At 39.7% G+C, this 24,165-nt stretch overlaps 1 protein-coding gene, 1 long non-coding RNA gene and 1 other non-coding gene across 4 annotated transcripts; 2 read left to right on the top strand and 1 right to left on the bottom strand.

Moving 5' to 3' along the window:
* Positions 1-55: 55 nt before the first annotated feature.
* On the bottom strand, positions 56-23,429 carry CNOT11 (CCR4-NOT transcription complex subunit 11). 2 transcript variants are annotated; one of them, XM_047747205.1, is made up of 8 exons: positions 22,821-23,429; positions 19,890-20,054; positions 10,065-10,217; positions 8,335-8,537; positions 6,978-7,180; positions 5,524-5,620; positions 4,235-4,299; positions 56-1,169 (listed from the first exon to the last, which is right to left on the bottom strand). In XM_047747205.1, exons 1-7 carry the CDS (start codon positions 23,338-23,340, stop codon positions 4,261-4,263), a joined length of 1,380 nt encoding a protein of 459 aa, XP_047603161.1. In that variant the 5' UTR covers positions 23,341-23,429; the 3' UTR covers positions 56-1,169; positions 4,235-4,260. The 2 variants fall into 2 exon arrangements, with proteins under 2 accessions (XP_047603161.1, XP_047603160.1); XM_047747204.1 differs by lacking the exons at positions 56-1,169; positions 4,235-4,299 and adding an exon at positions 4,380-5,445 and having other exon boundaries at positions 22,821-23,426.
* LOC125110060 (uncharacterized) lies at positions 1,102-8,327 on the top strand. The gene is made up of 4 exons (XR_007130437.1): positions 1,102-1,359; positions 2,910-3,053; positions 5,271-5,487; positions 8,181-8,327. It is a non-coding gene; the product is annotated as an uncharacterized LOC125110060 (long non-coding RNA).
* LOC125110191 (small nucleolar RNA SNORD89) lies at positions 1,169-1,283 on the top strand. The gene has a single exon (XR_007130513.1). It is a non-coding gene; the product is annotated as a small nucleolar RNA SNORD89 (small nucleolar RNA).
* Positions 23,430-24,165: the final 736 nt, after the last annotated feature.

Raw genomic sequence — 24,165 nt, 5'->3', positions numbered from 1 at the left:
TCTAAAGAATTTATTCTTAAAGCTGCATCTAAGTTGTGTATAGCTTATTTTTTAAAAACTGTTTGTTGTACCTGGATTCTAGCCATAGTGAAACACTTGGTGAGTTTTACTTTTTCTTTTTTTCCACTTTACTGAAGTAAACTCTGGCCAGGTTCAATTTGAGGAGCTGCTGAAATAGAAAATTTGTCTTTGAGCTCCATTTTAACAGCCTCAAAGTAGGTTTCCATAATAGCCATTATCTTTGAAATCTCCCTTCTGTGGGTTTTTGAGAATAGGAAAGTATGTCCTTGATTCTGTACCAAGTAGATTTTTTGCTCTTTGTATTTTAAGATACATACTTGGGAGAAATGTTTAATAATTCTCTATAGTATCCAATAAAGCAGACTTCTAAAAAGAATACTATGACAGATCAAGGTATATTGTTTTTGATAATTACACAAGTGTGATTTCTTTATTAGCAGCTATCAGACATAGCTTTCCTTAATTAAAGAGTTTGAACACTAAACTACAAATAGAAGAGATTGGAAGAATTGTAGTGGTCTGGTCTCATCTCTAGAAATATGTCTTCAATAGCAGAGAAAGGAATTATCAAGAGAAAATAGAAAACTGCAATACTTTGAAAGTTCGGCTAGGCTTTTTTTTTTTTTTAAGATAGAAATAAATATGATAGAGAAGGGTCTCCCATCCAAGTACTAACCAGGCCCGACCCAGTTTAACTTCTGAGATAAAATATTAGCAGAATTTTTGCTGATACATAAAATTGATGAAATGCTACTCAGAATAATGGGGAATGTAAGGAAGGAAGAGTAAACCAGAGAGGTTTGGTTAAGGTTAGTCATACTATTTATGGCAATAATTTTCCTTTTAACAGTTGACATAAAAGCCTTTTTTTTTTTTTTTAAACAAATAGTGTAGAAACAATACGTATTTTTTTTTTAACTTTCAAAGTCACAGGCAGTGTGTGAAGGAAGCAGCTTGGCTGTGAACTTGAAGCACTCCATCATCTGCTGCCTGCTGGCGCTGCTTCTGGGTTTCCCTCCAGAAAACCACAAAGGCCAGGAGTGGTGCAAAAAACAGAGCACCTTCAGCAGGTAAACCTCCTTGCTTGGTGATTTTTGGGGGATCTTCAATATATAAAACCTTCCCTGAGAGATTGTTCCCTGCAGTCACTGAGGAGTGATGACAGTAAAAGGCCGAATTGCAGTGTGCCCATCAGCAGTTTGCTCTCTGTGGGGTGCACGATGACAAAATCTCCGGAAGCGAACCACTGGTCTGACCTCAGTAACATCAGGACTGAAGTTTTGCACTTGGGCAGGCTTTCCAAGAGGGGTCTCCCCCGACCCCGAAAAAAAATCTCAGGTATTTTTAAGAAAAAATAATCAGTGAGTCTAAGCCATCAGCCCTTAAATGAGTAGTAGATAACTTTCTTCATACTTTACAATATACTTGCTAAATCAGGAACTGCTAGAACCATAAAGAACAGGTGTGTTCCCACTTGGATGAAATGCCTAATATAACCAAACTCCCTAAGAGGATAGCTTAATTGGCAAGTCTCTTCTTTTGAGAACATTAAAGTTTATTTGCTCAGTGAAGGCTGAGATTAAATCAGTATGTGTATGTTACTGACTAGAACTTGAGATAATTACATGTTTGGTCAAAAGGAGTTTCTTTGAGCTCAGCACAAACCATATTTTGTGATTTACAAAGCACAGGATGCTGGCCTGACCCGAAGTGAGTCTTGTGTAGGATATACGCTATGCTTCTGTGATGCAACAACCAATTAGAAAAGCCACCTACGCCTTTCCCAGTTAATTTCATTTTTGAAGTTTTAAAAAGACAAGCATTTCACTTTAAAAAATGCTAACATGTAATTGTTATGAAAGTGAAGTTTCAACAGTGTCCTTATCAGCCATGCAGCGAAAGATTTGCTCTTATTCTAAGAGCAAAGTATAAAATAAGTTATAAATTGAAAAAGATATGTGCATCCCATTAATTTAAGAATAAAAAAGTCAATCTCTTCTTCTTGATGAGGTGTAAGCTTGTATATTATGGGCTAATGAGAAACCTGGGAACACCAGTACTTCCTGTGGGCTTGACTGCACAGGTATTGGATCCCAGGATTCTAAGTGCTTTTGGAAGCATCTTAGGGATTTTCTGCTAAGAACAGTAGTGATTGCATTTAAAAAAAAAAAAAAAAAAAGTGAAACCAGCAAAATGTCTTCGTAGGTAGAGGGTGCAAGAATTTTAAAGAATATGTAAAAAGTTCTTCCCACGCATTAATTTTTCAGATCTCTTTAAAATGGTAAAGTGCTATTACTCAAAGTATTTAAAATAGGTACATGAGGGGCACCTGGGTGGCTCAGTCGGTTAAGCGTCCAACTCTTGATCTCAGCTCAGGTCTCAGTCTCACGTCTCAGTCTCACAGCTGTGAGTTCAAGCTCCACACCTGTTGTGGAGCCTACTTTTAAAAAATTGTTTAAATTTTTAAAATTTAAATACAGGATCCATTGTTTTTCATGGGAATGAAACATTACAGAATGTATTAAAGTGGTACATGCTGCTTAAAAGTTTGTAGAAATGGGGGTGCCTGTATGGCTCAGTCGGTTGAGCATCTTACTCTTGATTTCAGGATTGTGAAATCTAGCCCCATGTCTGGCTCCCTGTCAGTGGGGAGTCTGCTTAGGACTTTCTGCCCCTCCCCTGCTCTCTCTCAAAATAAATCTTTAAGGGAAAAAAAAAGATTGTGGAAGTGTATACTCTGTAAGAAAGGTGATAACCATTTCTTTAAAGTTTAAATGTATAAACACTTAAGAGAATTATTTGAAATAGTTTAGGATCCCTAAATTACTTTAGTTTTTGAAGTATCTTTTATTTCTACTCTAAGATGTAACTTAGTGCTGTCTTAACAGGTGATCTGAAGATTTTACAGCTAGAAACTGGAGCTAGAAAATCCGGAGAATTCAAGCTGTGTTGTTTTAAACATGGCAGTATCTTGAGCTACATTTAAAAGCTGATTACAGTTAACTGAATTCCAGGATTGTAATTTACTTCAGGTAAACTTTCTTCTACCTTTAAACATGTTTAAGAACCTTTTGCTGGTGTTGTAAATGTAAACCTGACTTCTCTTTTTAAAATGTTCCCCTAGGGGCACCTGGGTGGCTCAGTGGGTTAAGTGCCTGCCTTCGGCTCAGGTCATGATCTCAGGGTCCTGGGATCAAGCCCCACATCCAGCTCTCTGCTCAGCAGGGAGCCTGCTTCCCCCTGTCTCTGCCTGTCTCTCCCTACTTGTGGTCTCTCTCTCTGTCAAATAAATAAATAAAATCTTTTAAAAAAGTAAAATGTTCCCCTAAATATTACTAGCTATTCTTTGTAGGCCAGAGTTAAAAATCTTTTCTCTTTCAACACCAATAGTCTGATCTTGAAATGATTAGCAGTAGTCCATCTCTTTATTTGCAGAGTCCATGTTTGTAAATTTGCCTACTGAAACTTATCTGTAACCCCAAAATCAGGATGTGTCTGACATACGCTATGCTTCTGTGATGTGTGGTGCTTTGGCAGTTGTGGTGGACACATACCCATACAATGTGGTGAAAATTTTGAGGCACCAAACACACTTTTTCAGTTGAGGTTGAACAAGAGGACGCTTTGCCTTCTTGTTTCAGCTCTCAAACTGTCAATACTGTGTCCTCTTCCACAGTCTGTTTAGTACATGTTTTCTAAAATTTTGTACCTTGGTGATTTCAGTTGAAAATGGCACCCAAGTATAGTGTTATCTACTATTCTGGGCACATAGAGGCTATGAAGTGCCTTATAGAGAGAATACATGTTATATAACTTTGTTCAGGCATGAGTTACAGTGCTGTTAGCCACGCATTCAGTGTTACCAGAGAATCAGTAGGTTCTGGAGCTTGAGTTTGGGTTGCTTCTGCAGTGGTCCAAACTTTGCCATTCCAAAAAGTTATCTGCATAATGAACGGTTTCTTTTCCCAACCAAGTATGTAAAACAGTGATGTCCACTTTTAGGTATGGACAGAAATCAAGGTTGCTAAAAATTTTGTATGTTTAAAGGCATTCCTCTTGTTATATTGGTTTGGGTTCTTCTTTAAGTATATTTACAAATACCTTTCATAAGAATAGCTAACATAAAATTTCTTATAAATCTAATGGGAGTATGCACTTTTGCCAGTAATAAAAGACTGAAACTTATTTTTACTCATTTTAAAGGACACCATACCTAGTGGTTTTAACTTTTGCTGAGGGTTAAACTGGAAGGTAATTCTTGTTGAATAGATGATTTCCCTATAAAGAATATAGAGAGGCACCTCAGTAAATTCGGAATTTTTCACGGTTTCTTCAAGTAAAAAAAACACATCAGATGATACAGTTCATAAAAAACTTTAATGTAAGGCACTGTTGTCCAAAGTTAAGTGAGGAGTAACAGCCCACACGATGCCACCTTGTTCTACGTTGCAAACAGGCCATCTGCCCTACCATAGGCAGCAGGTATAGTTCCCACTCAGGGAGGTTTTACCTGAGTAAAACCTCAGTGGTGATATCTCCCAAAGCATGGACTAATACTTTTCCTTAAAACAAAAAAATAACTATCTTAGACTTATAACTGAAGAACTAACAAACATCTCAAGAAGAAAAAAAACTTAGAACAGCTATTGTAGTCTCAAAAAAAAGGTTTCTAAGAGTTCCCATGTTTATAAGAGGCCCAAGAAATGCATGTATTTTTGTTGTCTGTTAAGTACCCATGACAAGAAAGGATCAAGTTAGAAGCATGTCCTTAGTTCAAACTGTCCTTCATGAGAAATTAAGGGCTATATGCACAAATGGGTTTCAGGACCAAACTTCTATTTGCCACTTGATTCAAAAACATTCAACTGATTTCATCTCAAGGGCAGTATGACAAATTCTTAAGAAAACTAGATTCTCAATTTATCAGTAGCCTGTAACTTGTATTTGAAACAAAAACAGGCACTTTGCTCTACAGTGCTAAAACCTCATCTACTTGTTTGCAGTAACTTCTTGTAGATAACCGTTACTCCTGATCATCAGCAAGACATCTAAGAGACACATTTTTCCAAGTTCTTACGAAAAAGTCATCTAGGAAAGGAAACTTTTGCTTTAAGTAGATAAAGTGGTGTTTATATGCATTAGGCCAAACGATCCATTCAAGGTTCTAACAGTTTTAAAAATTAAGTCACAATACAGCTGAACAATGAACGTGGTTCTGATGAGGTATTATTTTGACATTTTGGTCTCAGAAGGTGTTTCTCCAGTATCCAGTGTCTTCAACAAACGAAAAAGGCCAGCAGCTTCTCGTATCCTACTGAATTCAATACAGAATGCCTGCACTTCTATAAACAAGTCCTGCACATTAATAATTTTGTTACGGATCAAGGACTGGAGAAAGACACACACAAGACGCACCAAACGATTCTGGGGGGAAAAAAAAAATTAGTGTATCCGTTTTCTTGGCAGGTATGTATAAAATTTACCAAAATTTCTGTTACTTACCTGCATATATTTATCCTTAATTTGTTCACAAGTAGAGATGCAATTTGATATATAAAGGTGAATAAATTCCGGAGGTAGATCAACAGCTGTAGTTAGTCTGTTTCATAAAGGTAAAAAGTTTAGGGCTATTAAATACTGTTAACCAAAGAGAAATTTTAGATTTTATGGTTATTTAGTGAAAATTTCTGATTTATGATCAGTTACCTAGCTTTAAACATTTAGGCAAATAAGCCTGAGCCTGTCACCCTAGTTGTTAATAAAGGACACTTCCATTTTTTAAGTGTATACTTAGCATTATACATGGTAATTACTCTTTTTGCACACCACATTTCTGTGTGATTTTGGTTGAATCAGAGTTCACACTCATAAGTAACATTTACTAAACCCCAATTATACCTAAGTGCTATGGAAGGTGGCATATCTGAGAAGAAGGTATAGTTTAGTAAGTTGATAGTATACTATATAACTTAAATGCTTAAAAAAAGGGGGGTTGTAAGCAGCAGTGTAAATGAAAAGATGGGAAAAGCCTTGAGAGGTCAAGTGGCTTAAACTGAAACCTGTAAGTGTTCCTAATAACCTCGTGAATGATCAGATGAAAAGCTTGGAATCTAGGATTAATGTGGTCTATTTAGGAACACAGTGGTAGAGAGCGGGATAGAATGTGACAGAAGGCATAGTAGCATACTGGAGTCTTAGAAAGGAAAGCTGGCATTTTCCAAAGGATTCTGTGGAATGTTTAAGGAAAACAAAAAGATGGGATGGGAATTCCATTTTTAGATAAAGAGATGCTATGCTAACTATACACTGTGCATTTCCAAAAGAAATGTGAAATTTGACTGTAAAACCTTCCATAAGGCACTGAGGAACCATGGCTCTGAGGAATAGTGCTATGGTCTCTTGAGAGGAGGAAAGATGGGGGTGGGGGGCACAAGGAACAGACTTTGTCCTTGAAATTATTCTCTAGAAAGAATAATAAACTGATAAAAAGATGTGGTTAATCTTGGACTAAACACCAAGTATCTGGTGAAGACAATAATCCTGTAAGAATGTAGTGAAGGGGGAGCAGTGGTAGGTCAGAGGTAGGTCAATCCAAGGACTGGAGTCGAAGGAAGCCCCTGAAGGAAGTATGAGTCTACAGAGGGAAAAGGCTTGTGCAGGAGAATGCAGAAATGAGGTAGTATATTTTCAACAAGCAGCTAACGAGTTTTGCCAGTGACAGAAAAAAAAGTTGAAAACCTCATGCTTCCTCCCCCTCCCACTCTAGAAAGAATACTCTTACAACATGTTACTTGTGATCACCTGGCTTTTAGCCAGGCTTTTTCTCAACGGCTGATTAGCTTAAAAGCACAGAGTCTTTAGTAAAATTTCAAGAAGGTTTAAAAAAAAAAAAAAAAAAAACCCTTAAAATTTGTTGCAAGCCCCCCTCCCCCACCCGACTGAGTATAAAAACTTACCGATTTACAACTTCCATTGAATGCAAAGACATGTCCATGTTGACCAGGACAGAAAAATACTCCGTGATCTGGCTTGACTGCATTAACTTCAGCAGCATTTCTATAGCAACCAGAGGGTTGTTTTCCACCAGGTCAGGAAGTTTGGCTGGAGTGAGGCCAATATGATAAACGAGTTTGGGGTCTTTTTCCAGCTCACCCAAGAGCTAAATACAACCAAATTTTTAAAAAGAGGTTATTGAGTCAAATACTCTCTTTCCTGCTTATAAAAACAAGCTATAAAATTGTCTGCATTGAACCAACTTCATAAATTTCTTCCCTCAAGCCATTAAAATCATGTCTTGATTTTCAAATTTATAACTGAACTGTAAAGACTGTTTATAAACATGCTAGTGAGCCCTCCTGGGCGTTAAACCAGCCTCAGAACTGCCTGGTTGGATAGAATACTGTCTGGATTATAACAATATCACCCTTAATACCTCTGTAGACTTTTTCTGTCATCTGTTAGAACCTAAAGTAATTTAATTGCCAACCGGCTCTCCAGAAAAGCACACACACCACAGAGAGCTGAGGGACCTGAGAAACAAGAGCACAAATCCTTGAGGAGAGAAGCAGGACAGGAAGACGGAGAGCTGCCCTCTGTACAGTTACAGTGCACAGTTCAGGTCCTGCTCACACTCTGTAACCTAAAGAGGTATATTCAAAAACATTTCTGCCAAATAAAGTGCTTTTTCTTACAAATTGTCTACACTGTTTCCCCTGCCTACCTGCAAATACCACAGTGGACTGTGTCTCAGAATGGCCTAGCAAACAAGAACTGTAAACACAGCCATTACTTGACTTTGAGAAATACCTTTTTTTTGGTGTAAACTGGATTAGAAGTGTCAGTATATCCTCACAAGTTCTAATGTGAAAGTATGCAAGCTGGATAATAAAATTCACCAAACAAAGCACACACCAGGTGTCCTTGCCTTCCCCCCAAGGGGAGTCTTACACTTGGGCAGCAGGAGCTACTCTCAATCTCCGATCCACCACTACTAACCAGATGTGTGATGGAGGCTAGTTTACCTTCCCTGGATCTCATTTTCTTTCTACTTAATGGAATGTTAATAATCTCAGGTACCCTCAGTAGAGTTATTGTCCAGCTTAAATGTAACAATGTATACAGTGTGCCAAAAATGTGAAATCTGTCTTTCCCCTCCACAGTAAAATGACCAAAGCTGGAAAAGCAGAACAAAGATCCAGAGAGCCAAGACTCCTTGGATCCAAAACACTTCCTACTGCTGGCTCCTGTTGATAGGATCATTTATTGTTTATCATGTGGAAGATTAAAGACAAAATGCTTACAATAAATATATACCTGTGTTTGTTGAGGAGAAGATAAGGGGCTTTTGAAGGCTTTGGCCATTATTCGCTTGATCTCCACACCAGTGCTGTTCTTGACACACATTGATTTGTCCCACTGAATTGCATGGTCAGGCTCTGTTGGATTCAGCCAAGCCAGCTCATCCTCGCAAATGTGGAGTGGAGGTGGTGGACGAATAAACTCTGGGCGGAAATGGCCTGTAATAAGAATAGGAATGTTTGCTTCTATCATCAGTAAGCTAACACCTACACACATCTACACAAAACTCTCAGACTTCAAAATCCAAAGCAGAGAGGATATAGAAAGTCAGGGTTTTATTCAGAATACCAACAGAATAAAACACTGACCTAACGTTACCATGCTAGAGACCAAATCTATTTTTCAAGAGAGAAAGAAAATACACCATGATCTGATTATCTTTAATTCAAGCATGATCACCATTCAGAAGCAAAGGATACAACTTCACATACTGGTAAAAGTTCTGATGGGAAAAATTAAATGCTATTTGATCTTATTCATCCTATTCTTAGTTACCACAATTTTACTCAGAGACCACTATTATTTGTACTGATTATTTTCTTTGCATCTTACAACCTTGAGGTGGCAAAATGGAGATGAAATATCAGGAAACAGAAAAGCATAGCTGCCTTTTAACATTTTCAAATGAATCTGGAGACTTTCATAAATCCCTAAATCCCATATTCATTTTCATAAGAGACAATAAAAGTACAATCAGAAAATGCAGTGACTTAATACCTCAACTATTTTTGATACAAGATTGATCTCTAAGTTATAAACCAACTAAAATAAATGCTGGCTGGGATTTTCACTGAATAAATTTCACAGGGCCTAAAATGGCCTGTTCTGATCATGGATCCTAGCCCCTGCCAAATGTGAGATTAGTTTATTGATAAGATTTTCTGACTAAGAATCTTCGGTCATTCTTCACTCTCATCACTAGGACTAGCATCTCAATCTTTTCAGACCATTTACAGGAAAAAACAAAATTATTATCACTTCCTCAGAAGTACTACTTATATGATAAGGAAAACATTCCCACAAGGTAACTGATTTGCTTTTCACATATATTTCTGGTGGCTCATGCAACACAAAGTTGTGCCTAAGCAAGTATTAAGAAAAAAATCAGTATGTGCCATTGGCTGAGACTTCAGATATTAAGCCCATTTATGACAAAGATCTGATAATGACATTAAAGTCATGTAAGTTTTAAACTCCTGGTAACACTGTAATTTGAAGAACATTTTCTTATTTTTAAGCATAAAGCATGCCTTCATCATTAAAACATAAAACATAAAAGCCTGTGAAACCAAAAGATATAGCTGTATTATTTCAAGTTCAGTAGATGTTTTCTTTGAATTAAAGTAAAATAAGAACTATAAGATCAGTAAAATTTTATAAGGGAGAAGGTAATGAGAGTGATAAGATTAATAAAGCACTATAAAAATATACAGAAGACTCACTTTAGTAAAATTGGAATTTATATCTTCAGGAATGCTACTGATAATAGAAAACTTGGTGTGTAATTTTATTAAAGAAGAAACTAACTTAACTGACCACCTCTACTATGTTCTAGTAGACACTAGGAGATTATTTACTGAATTCAAGTTTAAGGAGCAACAAAAAATAACACCATGTTTTAAAAAAAACAAGCCTCAGGATGCTGGCAAAATAAAACCCAAGTATATAAAATTATATATACCTACTTTCAATAGGTGGCTTTGGTCCACTGACTAAAGCTTCTGTGATCTGAGAGGCAACCGAGCTGTCAAATCCAGAATTAGAAGAGTCTGGGTCTGGGTCACTGAGAATACTAGGGAAGCTAGCTTTACTTTGGGTTGGCAATTCAGACTGGCGTTCTGTAAAAAGATAAAGTAAGAGACATTTTTAAATTGAGGGTATCACAAGGAGAGGGAAAAGACAAGCTACTAATTGGAAAAAGCTGCCTGCAACACATACAAACAAAGGGCAATTCAGTATAAATATATCTATCTATCTATATATATATATATCCCCCAAAAAAACAACAAATCCAACAAGAGCTAACATCACCCACCAACAAGCCAGCAGCAGCTATAAGCAGTCAGGCCTCTCAGCCAGTTATGCTGGGGGCCAGTCCCATCCATCAGAGCACCCTTCATTACAGACCAGTCGCAACAGGAAGGTACATACAGCCCACACAGGGGATACCCCTGCAGTGCCTGGTACTGGAGACCAGGGAGGGCTGAGGTACTGGGTTCTTCAGGGCCTTTTCTAAATAAGGCCACTACTTTCAAGTCCAGGAGATGGAACTGACACACCTAATGTATAGAAACAAACACAGAGAGTCAGACAAAATGAGGAGACAGAAGAAGTTCTGAACAACAACAACAAAAAAACCCACAAAACCTCAGAAAAAGAACTAAAGGAAACAAGAGGTAAGAAATCCACCTGATGAAGAGTTCGGGTGACGGTCATAAAGGTCCTCACTAGACTTGAGAAAAAAGTAAATGAACTAAGAATGAAGTTGAAGAATACAGTAACTGAAATGAAAACTACACTAGAGGATCAAAAGCAGATTAGCAGATGATGAAAGGATCAATGATCTGGAAGACAGGGTAATGGAAAGCACTCAAGCTGAATGGCAAAAAGAAAAAAAAATTAAATGAGGCTAAGTTAAACTTCTGTGACAAAATCAAGCATAATGTTTGCATTATAGGGAGTCCCAAAAGAAGAAAGGGGCAGAAAACTTATTTGAAGAAAGAATCACTGAAAACTTCCCTAACCAAGGGAAGGAAACAGTCAGCCAGGTCCAGGAAGCAGAGAGCCTTAAATAAGATGAACCCGAGAAGCTCCACACCGAGATACATAATGAAAACATCAAAAATTAAAGAGGATCTTACAAGCAAGCGAAAAGCACAGTTAATGGGAAACCCCATAAGGCTATCATACAGCCTTACGGAAAGAACATAAAGATGTTCTTTGAGCAGGAACTGCAGGCCAGAAGGGCTAGTGGCATGATATATTCAAAGGGCCAAGAAAAAACACAAACAATAGTACTTGCCCCAGCAAGGTTATCACTCAGAACTGAAGGACAGATAGAGTTTGCCAGACATCAAGGTTATCACTCAGAACTGAAGGACAGAGTTTGCCAGACAGACAAAAGTTTAAGGAGTTTGCCACCACTAAACTAGCCTTACAAGAAATGTTAAAGGGACTTCTATAAGTAGAAAAAAAAAAGCCATAATTAGAAGAAAAACCATGAAAAGAAAAAAATTTGCTGGTAAAAACAAACACATACTAAAAGTGGTAGATCACTTATAAAGCTAGTATGAAGGTTAAAAGACAAAAGCAGTAAAATCAATTATATCTAAAATAAAGGGCACAAAATAAGGTAGAAAATAGGATAATATGTACATAAAATGTGGGGTGGGAGAGTAAAAATAAGGTGCTTTCAGAATGTGTTCAAACTTATCCAACCATCAACTTAATTTAGACTAGTGTATACAAAGAATATTATATATGAACCTCAGTAACTAACAACCAAAAGCCTATAACAGATTCACAAAAAATAGAAGTGAACCCAAGCATAACACTAAATAAAGTCATCAAATCATAAGGGAAGAGATCAAGAGAACAGAAAACTACAAAAACAAACAGGAAACTAACAAAATGACAAAAAGTACCTATCAATGAATACTTTAAATGAACTAAGTGCACATTTACTTTTAAATCAAATGACACAGGGTGACTGAATGGATAAAAAGACAAAGAGTTACTTACATGCTTCCTACAAGAGACAAAAACATCAGCCCCAAAGACAGACTGAAAGTAAAGGTATGGGAAAAGATATTCCCTGCAAATGGATGGGGGAAAAAAAAAAAGGTTGGGTGGCAATATTTATATTGGACAAACTAAACTTTAAAACAAAGACTCTAGGTGTATCTGATTGGCCCAGTTGGTAAAGCATGGGACTCTTGATCTCAGGGTCGTGAGTTAAAGCCCCATGTTGGGCATGGAACCTACTTACAAACACACATAAAAAAGGGCACCTGGGTGGCTCAGTTGGTTAAGCATCTGACTTTGGCTCAGGTAAAGATCTCAGGGCTCAAGTCATAATCTCAGGGTCCTGGGATTCAGACTGCACTCAGTAGGGAGTCTGCTTCTCCCTCTCTCCCTTTGACCCTCCCTCTGCTAGCGCACATGCTCTCTCTCAAAACAAAACAAATACCTTAAGTGTATAGACTAACGAAAGATAAAGAAGGCCACTATAAAATCATAAGGGACAATTCAACAAGATCTAACCATTGTGAACATTTACACACCCAACAGAGAAGCACCCAAATACATAAAACAAGTATTAACAGACAAAAAGGGAGAAATTGATAGTAAGATTACATATTAGCCCAGAAAACAAGTTCAAAAAGACTTGAAGTCATACCATGCATCTTTTCTGACCACAATACTATGATACTAGAAGAAAAAACAGAAAGACAAACATGGAGATTAAGTAACAAACTACTAAACAATGAATGGGTCAACTAGGAAATTAGAAGAAATAAAAAAGTACATGGAAACAAATGAAAATGAAAACACAAGAGTTCAAAACCTTTGGGATGCAGCAAAAGTGGTTCCAAGTTTAGCAATACAGACCTACCTCAAGCAAAAAAAAAATCTCCAACAACATAGCCCTACACCCAAATGAACTAGAGAAAGACCAAAACCTAAAACCAGCAGAAGAAAGGAAATAATAAAGACTAGAACAGAAATATCAGGTGGAATTTATTCCTGGATTGAAAGTTTCCAGGAATCATCAAATCCACAAATCATCCAACATGGTAATACCACATTAACAAAATAAAGGATAAAATGGATATAGTCATCTCAATAGATGCAGAAAAAGCATATGACAAAATTCAACATCTGTTCATGATAAAAACTCTTAACAATGTGGGTATATGGGGAACATACCCCAGCATAATAAAGGCCACATATGACAAATCCATAACTAACATCACAATGGTGAAAAGCTGAAAGCTTTCCAGCTAAGGTCACCATTTTTATTCAGCACAGTCCTGTCCTAGCCAGAGCAGTCAGACAAAAAAAAATAAATAGAAAGACTGGTAAGGAAGAAGTAAAACTTTTACTATTTGCTGATGACATGATTCTATATAGAGACCTGAAGGACCACCAAGAAACTGCTAGAACTGATAAAGTAATTCACTAAAGTTCCAGAAAACAAAATCAATGTGCAGAAGTCTGCTGCCTTTCTATACACTAATAATAAAGCAGTGGAAAGAGAAATCAAGAAAACCATTCCATTTACAACTGCACTAAAAATAGGAAGATACCCAGAAATAATTTTAACCGAAAAGTTGAAAGATCTATACTCTGTAAACTCTGAAACTCTGAGGAAAGAAATTGAAGACGACACAAAGAAATGGAAATACATTCCTTGCTCAAGTATTGGAAGGACAAATATTGTTAAAATGTCCATACTACCCAAAGCAATCTACAGATTCAGTGCAATCCCTATCAAAATGCTGATAGCATTTTTCAAGAACTAGTACAGATAATTCTAAAATTAGTATGGAACTACAAAAGGCCCCTGAATAGCCAAAGCAATCTTCTGAAAGAACAAAGCTGGAAGTATCACAATCTTGGATTTCAAACTACTACAAAGCTATCATAATCAAAATAGTGTAGTATCAGGACAAAACAGAATGCCCAGAAATAAGCCCACGCTTAAATGACCAATTAATCTACCATAAAGGAGGTAAGAACATAAAACTGGAAGAAAAGATAGTTTCTTTAATAACTGGTGCTGGGAAAACTAAATAGCTACATGCAAAAGAATGAAACTAGACCACTTTCTTATGCCATACACAAAAATAAACTCAAAATGGATAAAAACCCTACATATTAAGACTTGATACCATGAACCTTTTTTTTTTTTTAAAGATTTTTTTATTAGAGAGCGAGTGAGCACATTCACAGAGGGAGAAGCAGACTTCCTGATGAGCAGGGGGCCTGAGGTGGGTCTTAATCCCAGGACCTGGAGATCATGACCTGAGCCAAATGCAGAAGCTTAACAAACTGAGTCACTCAGGCACCCCAAAACCGTACAACTTCTAAAATAAAACATAGGCATGGGGTGCCTGGGTGGCTCAGTGGGTTAAAGCCTCTGCCTTCGGCTCAGGTCATGATCCCAAGGTCCTGGGATCGAGCCCCACATCGGGCTCTCTGCTCAGCAGGGAGCCTGCTTCCCTCTATCCTCTCTCTCTCTCTCTCTCTCTGCCTGCCTCACTGTCTACTTGTGATCTCTGTCAAATAAATAAATAAAATCTTTAAAAAAAATAAAATAAAATAAAACATAGGCAGTAAACTCTTGGATTGGCCTTAGCAACTTATTTATGGATAAGTCTCCCCAGGCAAGGGAAACAAAAGCAAAAATAAACAACTGGTGCTACATCAAAATAAAAGCTTTTGTATGGCAAAGAAAACCATAAAATGAAAGCCTACTGAATGAGAGAAGCTAGTTGCAAGTGATTTATATGATAAGGGGTTATTATCCAAAATAAATAAAGAACTCCTACAACACACACACAAAAATTAGACTTAAAAACAGGCAGAGGACCAAAATAGACATTTCTCCAAAGAAGATACACAGATGACCAACAGACACATGACAAGATTTTCAACATCACTAATCACCAGGGAAATGCAAATCAAAACCACAGTGAGATACCACCTCACACCAGTCAGAAAAAAATACCAAGCCTTGGTGAGGATGTGAAGAGAAGGAAGCCCTTAAGCATTGCTGGCAGAGAATGTAAACTGGTGCAGACTGTATGGAAAATAGTATGGAGGTTCCTCTAAACTAAAAACAGAAGTACCACAGGATCCAGTAATTCTACTTCTGGATATTTACCCAAAGAAAACAAAAACACTATTTCAAAAAGACAATAGCCAAGATATGGAAGCAACCTAAGTATCCATGGATAAATGAATAATGATGTGGTGTGTGTGTGTGTGTGTATATGCATATATATATATGATATATACATATATATGTTACATATTATATATACATATATGTGTATATATTATATATATGTGCACACGCACACACACAGACACAATGGAATATTGTGAAAAAGAATATAAAACAAAAGAATGAAATCTTGCCATTTGTGACAATATGGATGGACCTAGAAGGTATTGTGCTAAATGAAGTCTAACACAGAAAGACAAATACCATATGATTTCACATCTATGTGGAATCTAACAAGCAAAACAAAAACCAAAAACAGACTCCTCAATAGAGAACAAACTGGTGGTTGCCAGAGGGGACGGAAGGAGGAGAATGGTTAAAATAGGTGAAGGGGAGGGTCGCCTGGGTGGCTCAGTGGGTTAAAGCCTCTGCCTTCGGCTCAGGTCATGATCTGGGGATCCTGGGATCGAGCCCTGCATCGGGCTCTCTGCTCCACTGGGAGCCTGCTTCCTCCTCTCTCTCTGCCTGCCTCTCTGCCTACTTGTGATCTCTGTCAAGTAAATAAATAAATAAATAAAATCTTAAAAAAAAAAAAAAAGTGAAGGGGATTAAGAGGTACAAATTTGTAGTTATAAATAAATCATGAGAATGAAAAGTACAGCATAGGTAATATAGTTAATAATACAATAACTTTGTATAATGACAGATGGTAACTACACTTATTGTGATTGAGCACTGAATAAAGGCAGAGAGCTGTCAAATCACTGTGTTGTACACCTGAAACTAATGTTGTCAACTGTACTTCAATTTTTTAAAAGAACAAAAAACTCCTACAAATCAATTTTTTTAAAAATTTATTTGACAGAGATCACAAGTAGGCAGAGAGGCAGGCAGAGAGAGAGAGAGGAGGAAGCAGGCTCCCCACTGAGCAGAAAACCTGATTGTGGGGCTGGATCCCAGGACCCTGGGATGGTGACCTGAGCGGAAGGCAGAGGCTTTAACCCACTGAGCCACCCAGGTGCCCCCAAACCAATTTTTTAATAAAGAAAAAATGGGCTGACTTCCAAGTATTTTATTTAAAAAAAAAGGGGGGGGGGCACCTGGGTGGCTCAGTCGGTTAAGCATCTGCCTTTGCCGCGGATCGCGATCCCAGGACCTACTCTATCGGGCTTCTTGCTCGGTGGGGAGGCTGCTTCTCCCTCTGCCTGTTTTGCCTGATGCTTCCCCTGCTTCTCTCTCTCTCTGACAAATAAATAAAATCTTTATTTAAAAAAAAAAAAAAAAAAAGCTTGAATGGCCAATAAACATCTGAAAAGATGTTCAACCTCATTGAGAAAGGGAAGCAGGGAGAATCAGTCAAAACACAAGGTACTATTACACACCCTACATGACAAAAATTAAGAAGCCCGAAATTTTCAGATGCAGAGAATGTCATATAACTTGCACACTGCTCATGGGAATGAAACATGGCACAGCAACTCTGAAAAGCAGTGTGCCATTAGCTAGTCAAGTTTTACATATGCTTATCTTTCTCTCTAGAAGAAACACACATGTACACCAGAATGTACCAAAATGTTCACAGCAACACTATGTCCATCAATAGTAAAATGGATGAAGAACTTGGTATTCCATTGTATGAATGTCACAACAACGAAAAGCAAGCCCTACATTTCATCAACATGGACTCACCTTACAACTGACACCCAAAAGAACACAGTATGATTCCACATATACATCAAGTTTAAGAACATCCAAAGTTAAACTATAGGCACATACCGAGTGCAGACTATAAAGTAAATTATGAATGATTACCACAAAAGTGAGCTTAGTGATGGAGGAGGTGGGGAGTAGCTAGTAAGAGAAACACACAGGGAGCCTCCAGGTCCTTAAACTTCTCCACTTCTTAACCTAGAGGATGGCTGCTCCAGGGTCACTTCCTTAATTCCTTAATACATGCAGGTTTTAGAACTGCATGTTTCAGATTTTATAATTCTGAAAACATAGCTAGACTTCTGATTCCTTAAAGAACTACCCATATTAATAAAAAACCATTGATCCAATGGAAAAATGGCCAGACATGAAAGATGCCTTAGAACTATAACATGTTTAGATGCATTCATTTAATACGAAAAATGCTAATTAAAATTATCCTGAGATGCTGTTTTCTGATCGCTAAAATACGTAAAATTAACATACTCTCTACCAAAAAGTGGACAAATGTTTAAATTGGGACAGTGTGGTAAACTAGTAAGTGCAGGTTGTTTGTCAGGATTTTTTTTTTTTTTTAAGATTTTATTTATTTATTTGACAGAGAGAGAGAGAGAGAGATCACAAGTAGGCAGAGAGAGAGGGGGAACCTGGCTCCCCACTGCACAGACAGCCCGATGCGGGGCTCGATCCCAGCACCCTGAGATCATGACCTGAGCCGCAGGCAGAGATTTAACCCACTAAGCCACCCGAGCACCCCAGGAATTTTTTTTTTTTTTTTTAAGATTTTATTTATTTATTTGACAGAGAGATCACAAGTAGATGGAGAGGCAGGCAGAGAGAGAGAGAGAGGGAAGCAGGCTCCCTGCTGAGCAGAGAGCCCGATGCGGGACTCGATCCCAGGACCCTGAGATCATGACCTGAGCTGAAGGCAGCGGCTTAACCCACTGAGCCACCCAGGCGTCCCCACCCCAGGAATTTTTAATAAAACCTCTGAAATGAATACTGACATTATTAACAGGGTAAAAGTGCCCTTGTGGTTACTTTTGTTTGACCTGTCTGCTTGTTTATTTAAAGTTAAAAAAAATGCAACTGCATCCTCCATAAATAACCTCTGGTCCATGAATCCTACTACAAGATATGAACTGCAGGTCTCTGCAAAGGCGATCTGTGGTACTCAGCTCCAGCGAAGAACGGTCTATCACTTTTTTCCCCCTGGTACTTGTAAAAATGAATGGATTAAGGCATCTTCAGTCTGGGGGAATAGCAAGCAGCAAGTTAGCCACTTTGCCAAGCTCTCCCTAGACAAACTCTAGCACATACTCCTTCCTGGGCTTGATATACTTTAAACTTTCTCACAGACTAACTCAAGTCATTGTAAGTTGCAAGGGAGGTCAGACCTGATTCTCACAAAGCTAGAACCCTCAAAATATATATCCCTTCCGAAGGTAAGGTGACTGAAACTGCTTGTCACCTCTGTACCCAGCTTCATACAATCTGTAAAGAATTGTATTTATTTCTTCTTTATTTCATACAATCTGTAAAGAAATGGTTTTATTTCCATGAATAGATAGTATCTAGCACTAGTGACTAATGATTATTTCTACAAACCTTCAATCTTAAAAGTCTTAAAAAGATTTCTCTTGGGACACCTGGGTGGAGTTGGTTAAGTGTCTGCCTTTGATTCAGGTGATGATCCCAGGGTCCCACATCCCCCTCCTTGCTCAGCCAGGAGCTGGCTTCCTCTGCCTGTTGCTCTCTTTCTCCCTGACAATTAATAAAGTCTTAAAAAATATATATTTTTTTCTTGGTCTCAGATAATAACCATTGTTAGTTATATTGTTGATACCCAGGAGTTAAAAATTGAGGTTCAAAGGTTCAGAATGCTCCAAGGAAAGAGTAGTTTATTGAACAATGTCACCTTATGTAGGAAACCAAATGCCACAGATGCATTAAGTCTAAGAAGGATGGGGAACTGTCAAAATTAATACTGCAGCTCCATCAGAAGGTCAAGGGTTCACAAATTTGCCAATATATTAGAATTTCCCTAATGAATCACTCTCAAGTGGTAAGACCCATTCATCCATATTTATACTCAGAGAGCAGTCAAGCAAAAGGTGCCTCTTTACCTTCCCTACTCAGAAAGGCTCTGTCTGACCATTTAGGTCAAGAAAGTCCCTTTATTTTCTATCACAACACACTTCTGCCTCAAGAGAACCCATTCATTCATTTATACGTGTAACACAGAAGGTGCCAAAGCGGTCTTGAAATGTAGGACACAGGGGAGGTTTAACACATCCTGACTTCAAAAAGTACTACAAAGTTACTGTAATAAAACATGGGGAAGTGGAATACAGACAGACAAAGCAATGATCATAGAATAGAGAGCCCAGAAATAAACCCTTCCATTTATGGTCAAATAATTTTCAACAAGGGTGCCAAGAAAAATCATTTTGACTATTCAGGGTCCCTTGGGATTCTGTATGAATTTTATGATGGGTTTTTCTATGTCTGCAAAACACATTGTTGGGATTTTAACAAAAATTGCACTGAATTTGTAGATCACTTTGACATCAGGAAAATTTTTTTAAGCCTACTAAATTTTATCCAGCATTCTTCTTAAACTGGAAAAGCAATCAATTCAAATGAAAACTTAGAATGAATTTATATGCCATATTAGCAAGGATCCAGTACTGAAGTTACGCTTTTCATGGAAGTTACCAAGCTTTTAGCACATTTACAAAGACCTTCATTTTAACTAGAGAACCCCCGCCTAAAAAAAAAAAAACAAAAAAGGGGGGCAGGGCCTAATGTTACCACACAAGAAAACCCAAGCCCACCAATTCCTTACCAGCCAAAGCTAGCTGAAGCCCACTAATATCCACAGACTGGCCCATGTTTCCAACGTCCATCAGTGCAATCTGTCGAGGTGTCTTTTTGAAGAGTTCTCTTGGGGGTGCCAGCATCAGCTGGGAAAGAAAAAACTTTTCTGGTGGAGTTATAGGAGGCAAAAATCCTGTAAATAAAAACGTATAACAATTTCTCCAATGGTTATTTTTAAAAATTCATTTGACTTGGTAAAATTAACATATGCTACTTGCCATCTCCACTAACATATTTTAAAGACAAAATTATAATGAATTTCAGGTAACCAAACATATACATTTATGAAAATGTAATTAAATATGCCATTTGAAATTCTCTGATTTGTGGCAATATCAGTGAGACTTAAGTTTTTTTTTTAACTGTGAAAAACTGTTGCAAGGGCGCCTAGGTGGCTCAGTTGGTTGAGTGGCTGCCCTTGGCTCGGGTCATGATCCCGGAGTCCTAGGATAGAGCCCCTGGTCCAGCTCCCCGCTCAATGAGGAGCCTGCTTCTCCTGCCTGCTGCTCCCCTTGCTTGGACGCTCTCTCGCACACTCTCTCTCTCAAATAAATAAATAAAATCTTAAAAAAAACAAACAAACTTTGTTTCCAACATGCAAACAAAAACAAATAAAAAAGCTAGTGCTCAGAAATGCTTCTCTTTCTCCTCTAACGCTGTGAGCAACTGTACCAGCAGAAGAGACAAGGAAGCCTCAGCAGTGCAATGCATCTCACACCTGCTTCAATGCACAGTGCAGCTACAAAATTCCCACAGTGCCAAATGCTGTTCTCTTCTGTCCCACATTCAGTTGCTTACCAAGCCTCATCCATCCCACAGCAGCATTGTCATTAGATTCTGTTCCCTCCTCTCTGGCCAGGACGCTAGGCCAGCCTTCCTAATTTCCCCAGCTCCCAGTTTTGACTCCTACCCACCAATCAATCACCCACAGTCCACATTCCCACTTACTACTTAGTTATACTATTTCTAGGTACAAATCTGCACGTTACTTAACCTGTTTACACAGAATTAAACCCAAAATTCTGCACCATTATAAAACCCTTTATAATCTAGTCCTGATCCACTTTCCTAATCTCATCTCTTGAACTCCATTCCAACCCACATATCCTACACTCCTGTTGCACAGAATCTCCCAGATTCTCGATATTCCTGATTTCGAAACATCCAATATACCCAGTTTTTAAAGAATACCTGACAGGGCCACACACTTCCCTCACACACCCCCTACCTCATATCTAACCAATATCCAGCAAAAACATGACTCCCTCTGAGAATGTCTCCAGCCACAAAGGTAGCTGTTCATCTGTGCCACTGAACATTTAGTATGTGACATCTAGTACAACACTTACTACATCAGCTTATGGCTACATTTATGTCTCCCCAACCAGACCGCAAGCTTGAGTTGCAGGGAAGCCATCTTATTTACATCTAGATACAGTCTCAATCCTACCTCTGCATCAGAATCACCTGAGAAACTTAATAATGGTTAGCAATTATTATACTTTCATTCCTCATAATAACCCTGTAAGCTAGGAATTATTATCTGCATTTTATAAACAAAGAAACTGAGGCAAAGAGAGGTAAAATAACCTATCCATGGAGTCTTTCCCTGGCAAATTTCTGTTTACAGTGCAGTCTATGGTCTGAATCGAGGTTTAGACTCATGGCATTTGAGAATGACCATAAGTCATCCTCCCTTTGCCTATAGGCTCTCTGAGTAAATCCCACACTGTCCCCATTCTCTGCTAAGGGCCCCTAGGATGGTGGGTTGGGTTCTGACTTCCCATGATATGTTCCATTACTTTCTGGGCATTCTTAAACCTTCTGAAGGCCTAGTTCAGTACTAGTACCCTAAGGGCATCTTATCCAACATGAAGTTTGCCCCTCTTACATAAGAGCAGTGCAGGAAACCAACCAGAAGATGCTTTAGATCCAAAAGGGGTGCCAAGCATGAACACCAACTAGCTTACAAAGAAGCCTCCTGTGCTATGAAAAACTTGGTATTATCTCAAAATCCACTGCCTTCACCTTTTAACTCTGTATAGTGGCCCCTACCTATACAGTGCACTTTTTCCCACTGGTTTAGTACTATGAGGTCAAACTGTTCCCTACCTCTACCTACTTCCCCCAGTACACTGCTCTTTGTCTTAGTTTTCCATGTAGTCTATCACTAATCACCATCCCTTCTGTGCCTTTCTCCTTTCCTGGCTCATTTGTTCTCCAAAGTCAAGTCTCAAAGAATCTCTTTGAGTTTAAAAAAAAAAAAAAAAAAAGCATCCTCGAATGAAACCCACTGATCTGACCTCACCAATACTGCACAAATATACATTTTACATAACGTCCAGTAGTCATACCTTTCCTGAGTTAGGCCATGAACTTGAGACTACCTTATAACCTCTCCCCATCACGTCATTCAGAGACACGCATCAGACCAACGAAGGTGGCTGCAAAGTCCTTAAACACCATATAATGTCTATTTCCGTCCAACAACTTCTTCGGGTTCTGAACTTTTATTTACTCTATTTACTTCTACTTACTCGACTAGACTTAAAACCCGGGCAGACTGTCATTAGTTACAACGTCACACACCTGAGACGGGCTCTACATTAACTGAGACTGAGTTGCTAAAGCTGTCATGCTCCACTCAGCTGCGTGACTTTACGGCCCGTACAGTGGAGAGGAATAATTTGCGGTGCCCTGAATCTGTAATTAAGCTACCCCTTCTCCGAACTTTGCGGGGGTGGTGGTGGGGATTAGATAATTTCAAAAGGAGACAATTTCACTTGGGGATGAACTCTCGCACAAGCTCAGGCGTTAAGTGCCCAGTCTATCCACAGCGCACACCTGTCTTCGGGAGGGAGGGGCCGCACGGACGAGGGGCGGCGCGCCTCCGGCGTACCTGAGAGCGGCGGCCTGTCTGGCTCCTGGCCGCCGCGGGCCGGTGGCGCGGGGTTGAGCAGGTGCGCGAAGCTGGCGGCAAAGGGGTTGGCGGCGAGCGGCTCCGTGCGGTACATCTCCCAGAGCAGGTAGAGCGCGGTGAGGCGTTGCGCCGCGCTGGGCAGCAGGTCCGGCTGCTGCAGCAGCATGACGAGCACCGAGCCCAGGCGGAAGTGGTCGGCCTTGCTGAAGTAGTGGTGAAAGGCGGTGGACAGGCCCTCGAAGGTGCTGCCGCCTCCCGCCTCCTCCGAAATGATGCTCAGCAGGCTCGAGAGCTCCTTCGGGGTCAGGCTCATCCTGCCCGTGGGCCCCCCCGGGCCTCCACTGCCCAGCCTGGGGCCGCCTGCTCCGTTTCTGCCGCCGCCGCCGGCGGAGCCCCCCGCACCGCTCCTGGACGTCGACCCCTCCGCTTCCCGGGCACCCCTTTGCTCCGCGGCGGTGAGTAGCCGGCCAGACGCCGAGCTCACCCCGCCACCGGGCATCAACCTCACCCGCCTGCCCTGCTTCCCGGCCGCAGTGGCCCTGGCGCCGGCTCGCCCCGTCCCCACGGCCGTAAAGCGCGCTGTTATACGACAGCGTCGCAAACAAAACACGTCGGGGAAGCCAGACATCCGCAGAGCAGAGGTGCAGCTAGAAACGTACGCGAGGCGGCTGGAGCGAGACCAGGGAGAAGATCTCTAGTGGCTGGGTGGGCGGGGTGAAGCTGCCGGAAGTGGGGTGGGGGCCTGAGAGGTTCTGGCCTCGCCGGGCGGAGGTCCTGCCGCGAGACCTGCGGGCGCTGGGGGTGGGGTCTGCACCTTGGTGACCCCAGGCGGACCTCCTAGGTGTTTCCCAGGCACCGCCTGGCACCGGACGACGGTCCGAGTGAATGCGGGCCACGGTATTGTCTGGAAGAATGTCTTAAATTCTAAATTTTTTTTTCAATATACTATACGTGACTGTTGGTGATTTTAAACTGTTTAAATGCGAGTCACCGAACAAGAACATTTATCATAACCTAATTTCCAGTTTTACAGTCCTTTTGCACAAATGGGATCATATTGCACTTGAGGGTTTTGTACATGGTTATTTTAACAGGATTTTGAGAAAAGGTTTCCAATAAATACTCATTTACAAAATTGTTGTGCAGCTTTTTACTTTCTCTGCCCTAAGACACTGATTCTGGGCCTTGACTATGGTTGGAAGCCCCCCGAGAACCTTTAGCAATAATAAAGCCAGCCCCCAAATATGGCGGCTTCAGTATTAAAAAATACCAAACACCTCCCCAGGTGACTCTAATGGGAACCCTGGGCTGAATCCCGAGTGGG

The sequence above is a fragment of the Lutra lutra genome, chromosome 9 (assembly GCF_902655055.1).
Source record: "Lutra lutra chromosome 9, mLutLut1.2, whole genome shotgun sequence".
NCBI classification, from domain to species: Eukaryota; Metazoa; Chordata; class Mammalia; order Carnivora; family Mustelidae; genus Lutra; species Lutra lutra.
The sequence above is the reverse complement of the archived record's forward strand: the minus strand, read 5'-3'. Positions and strand labels throughout refer to the sequence as shown.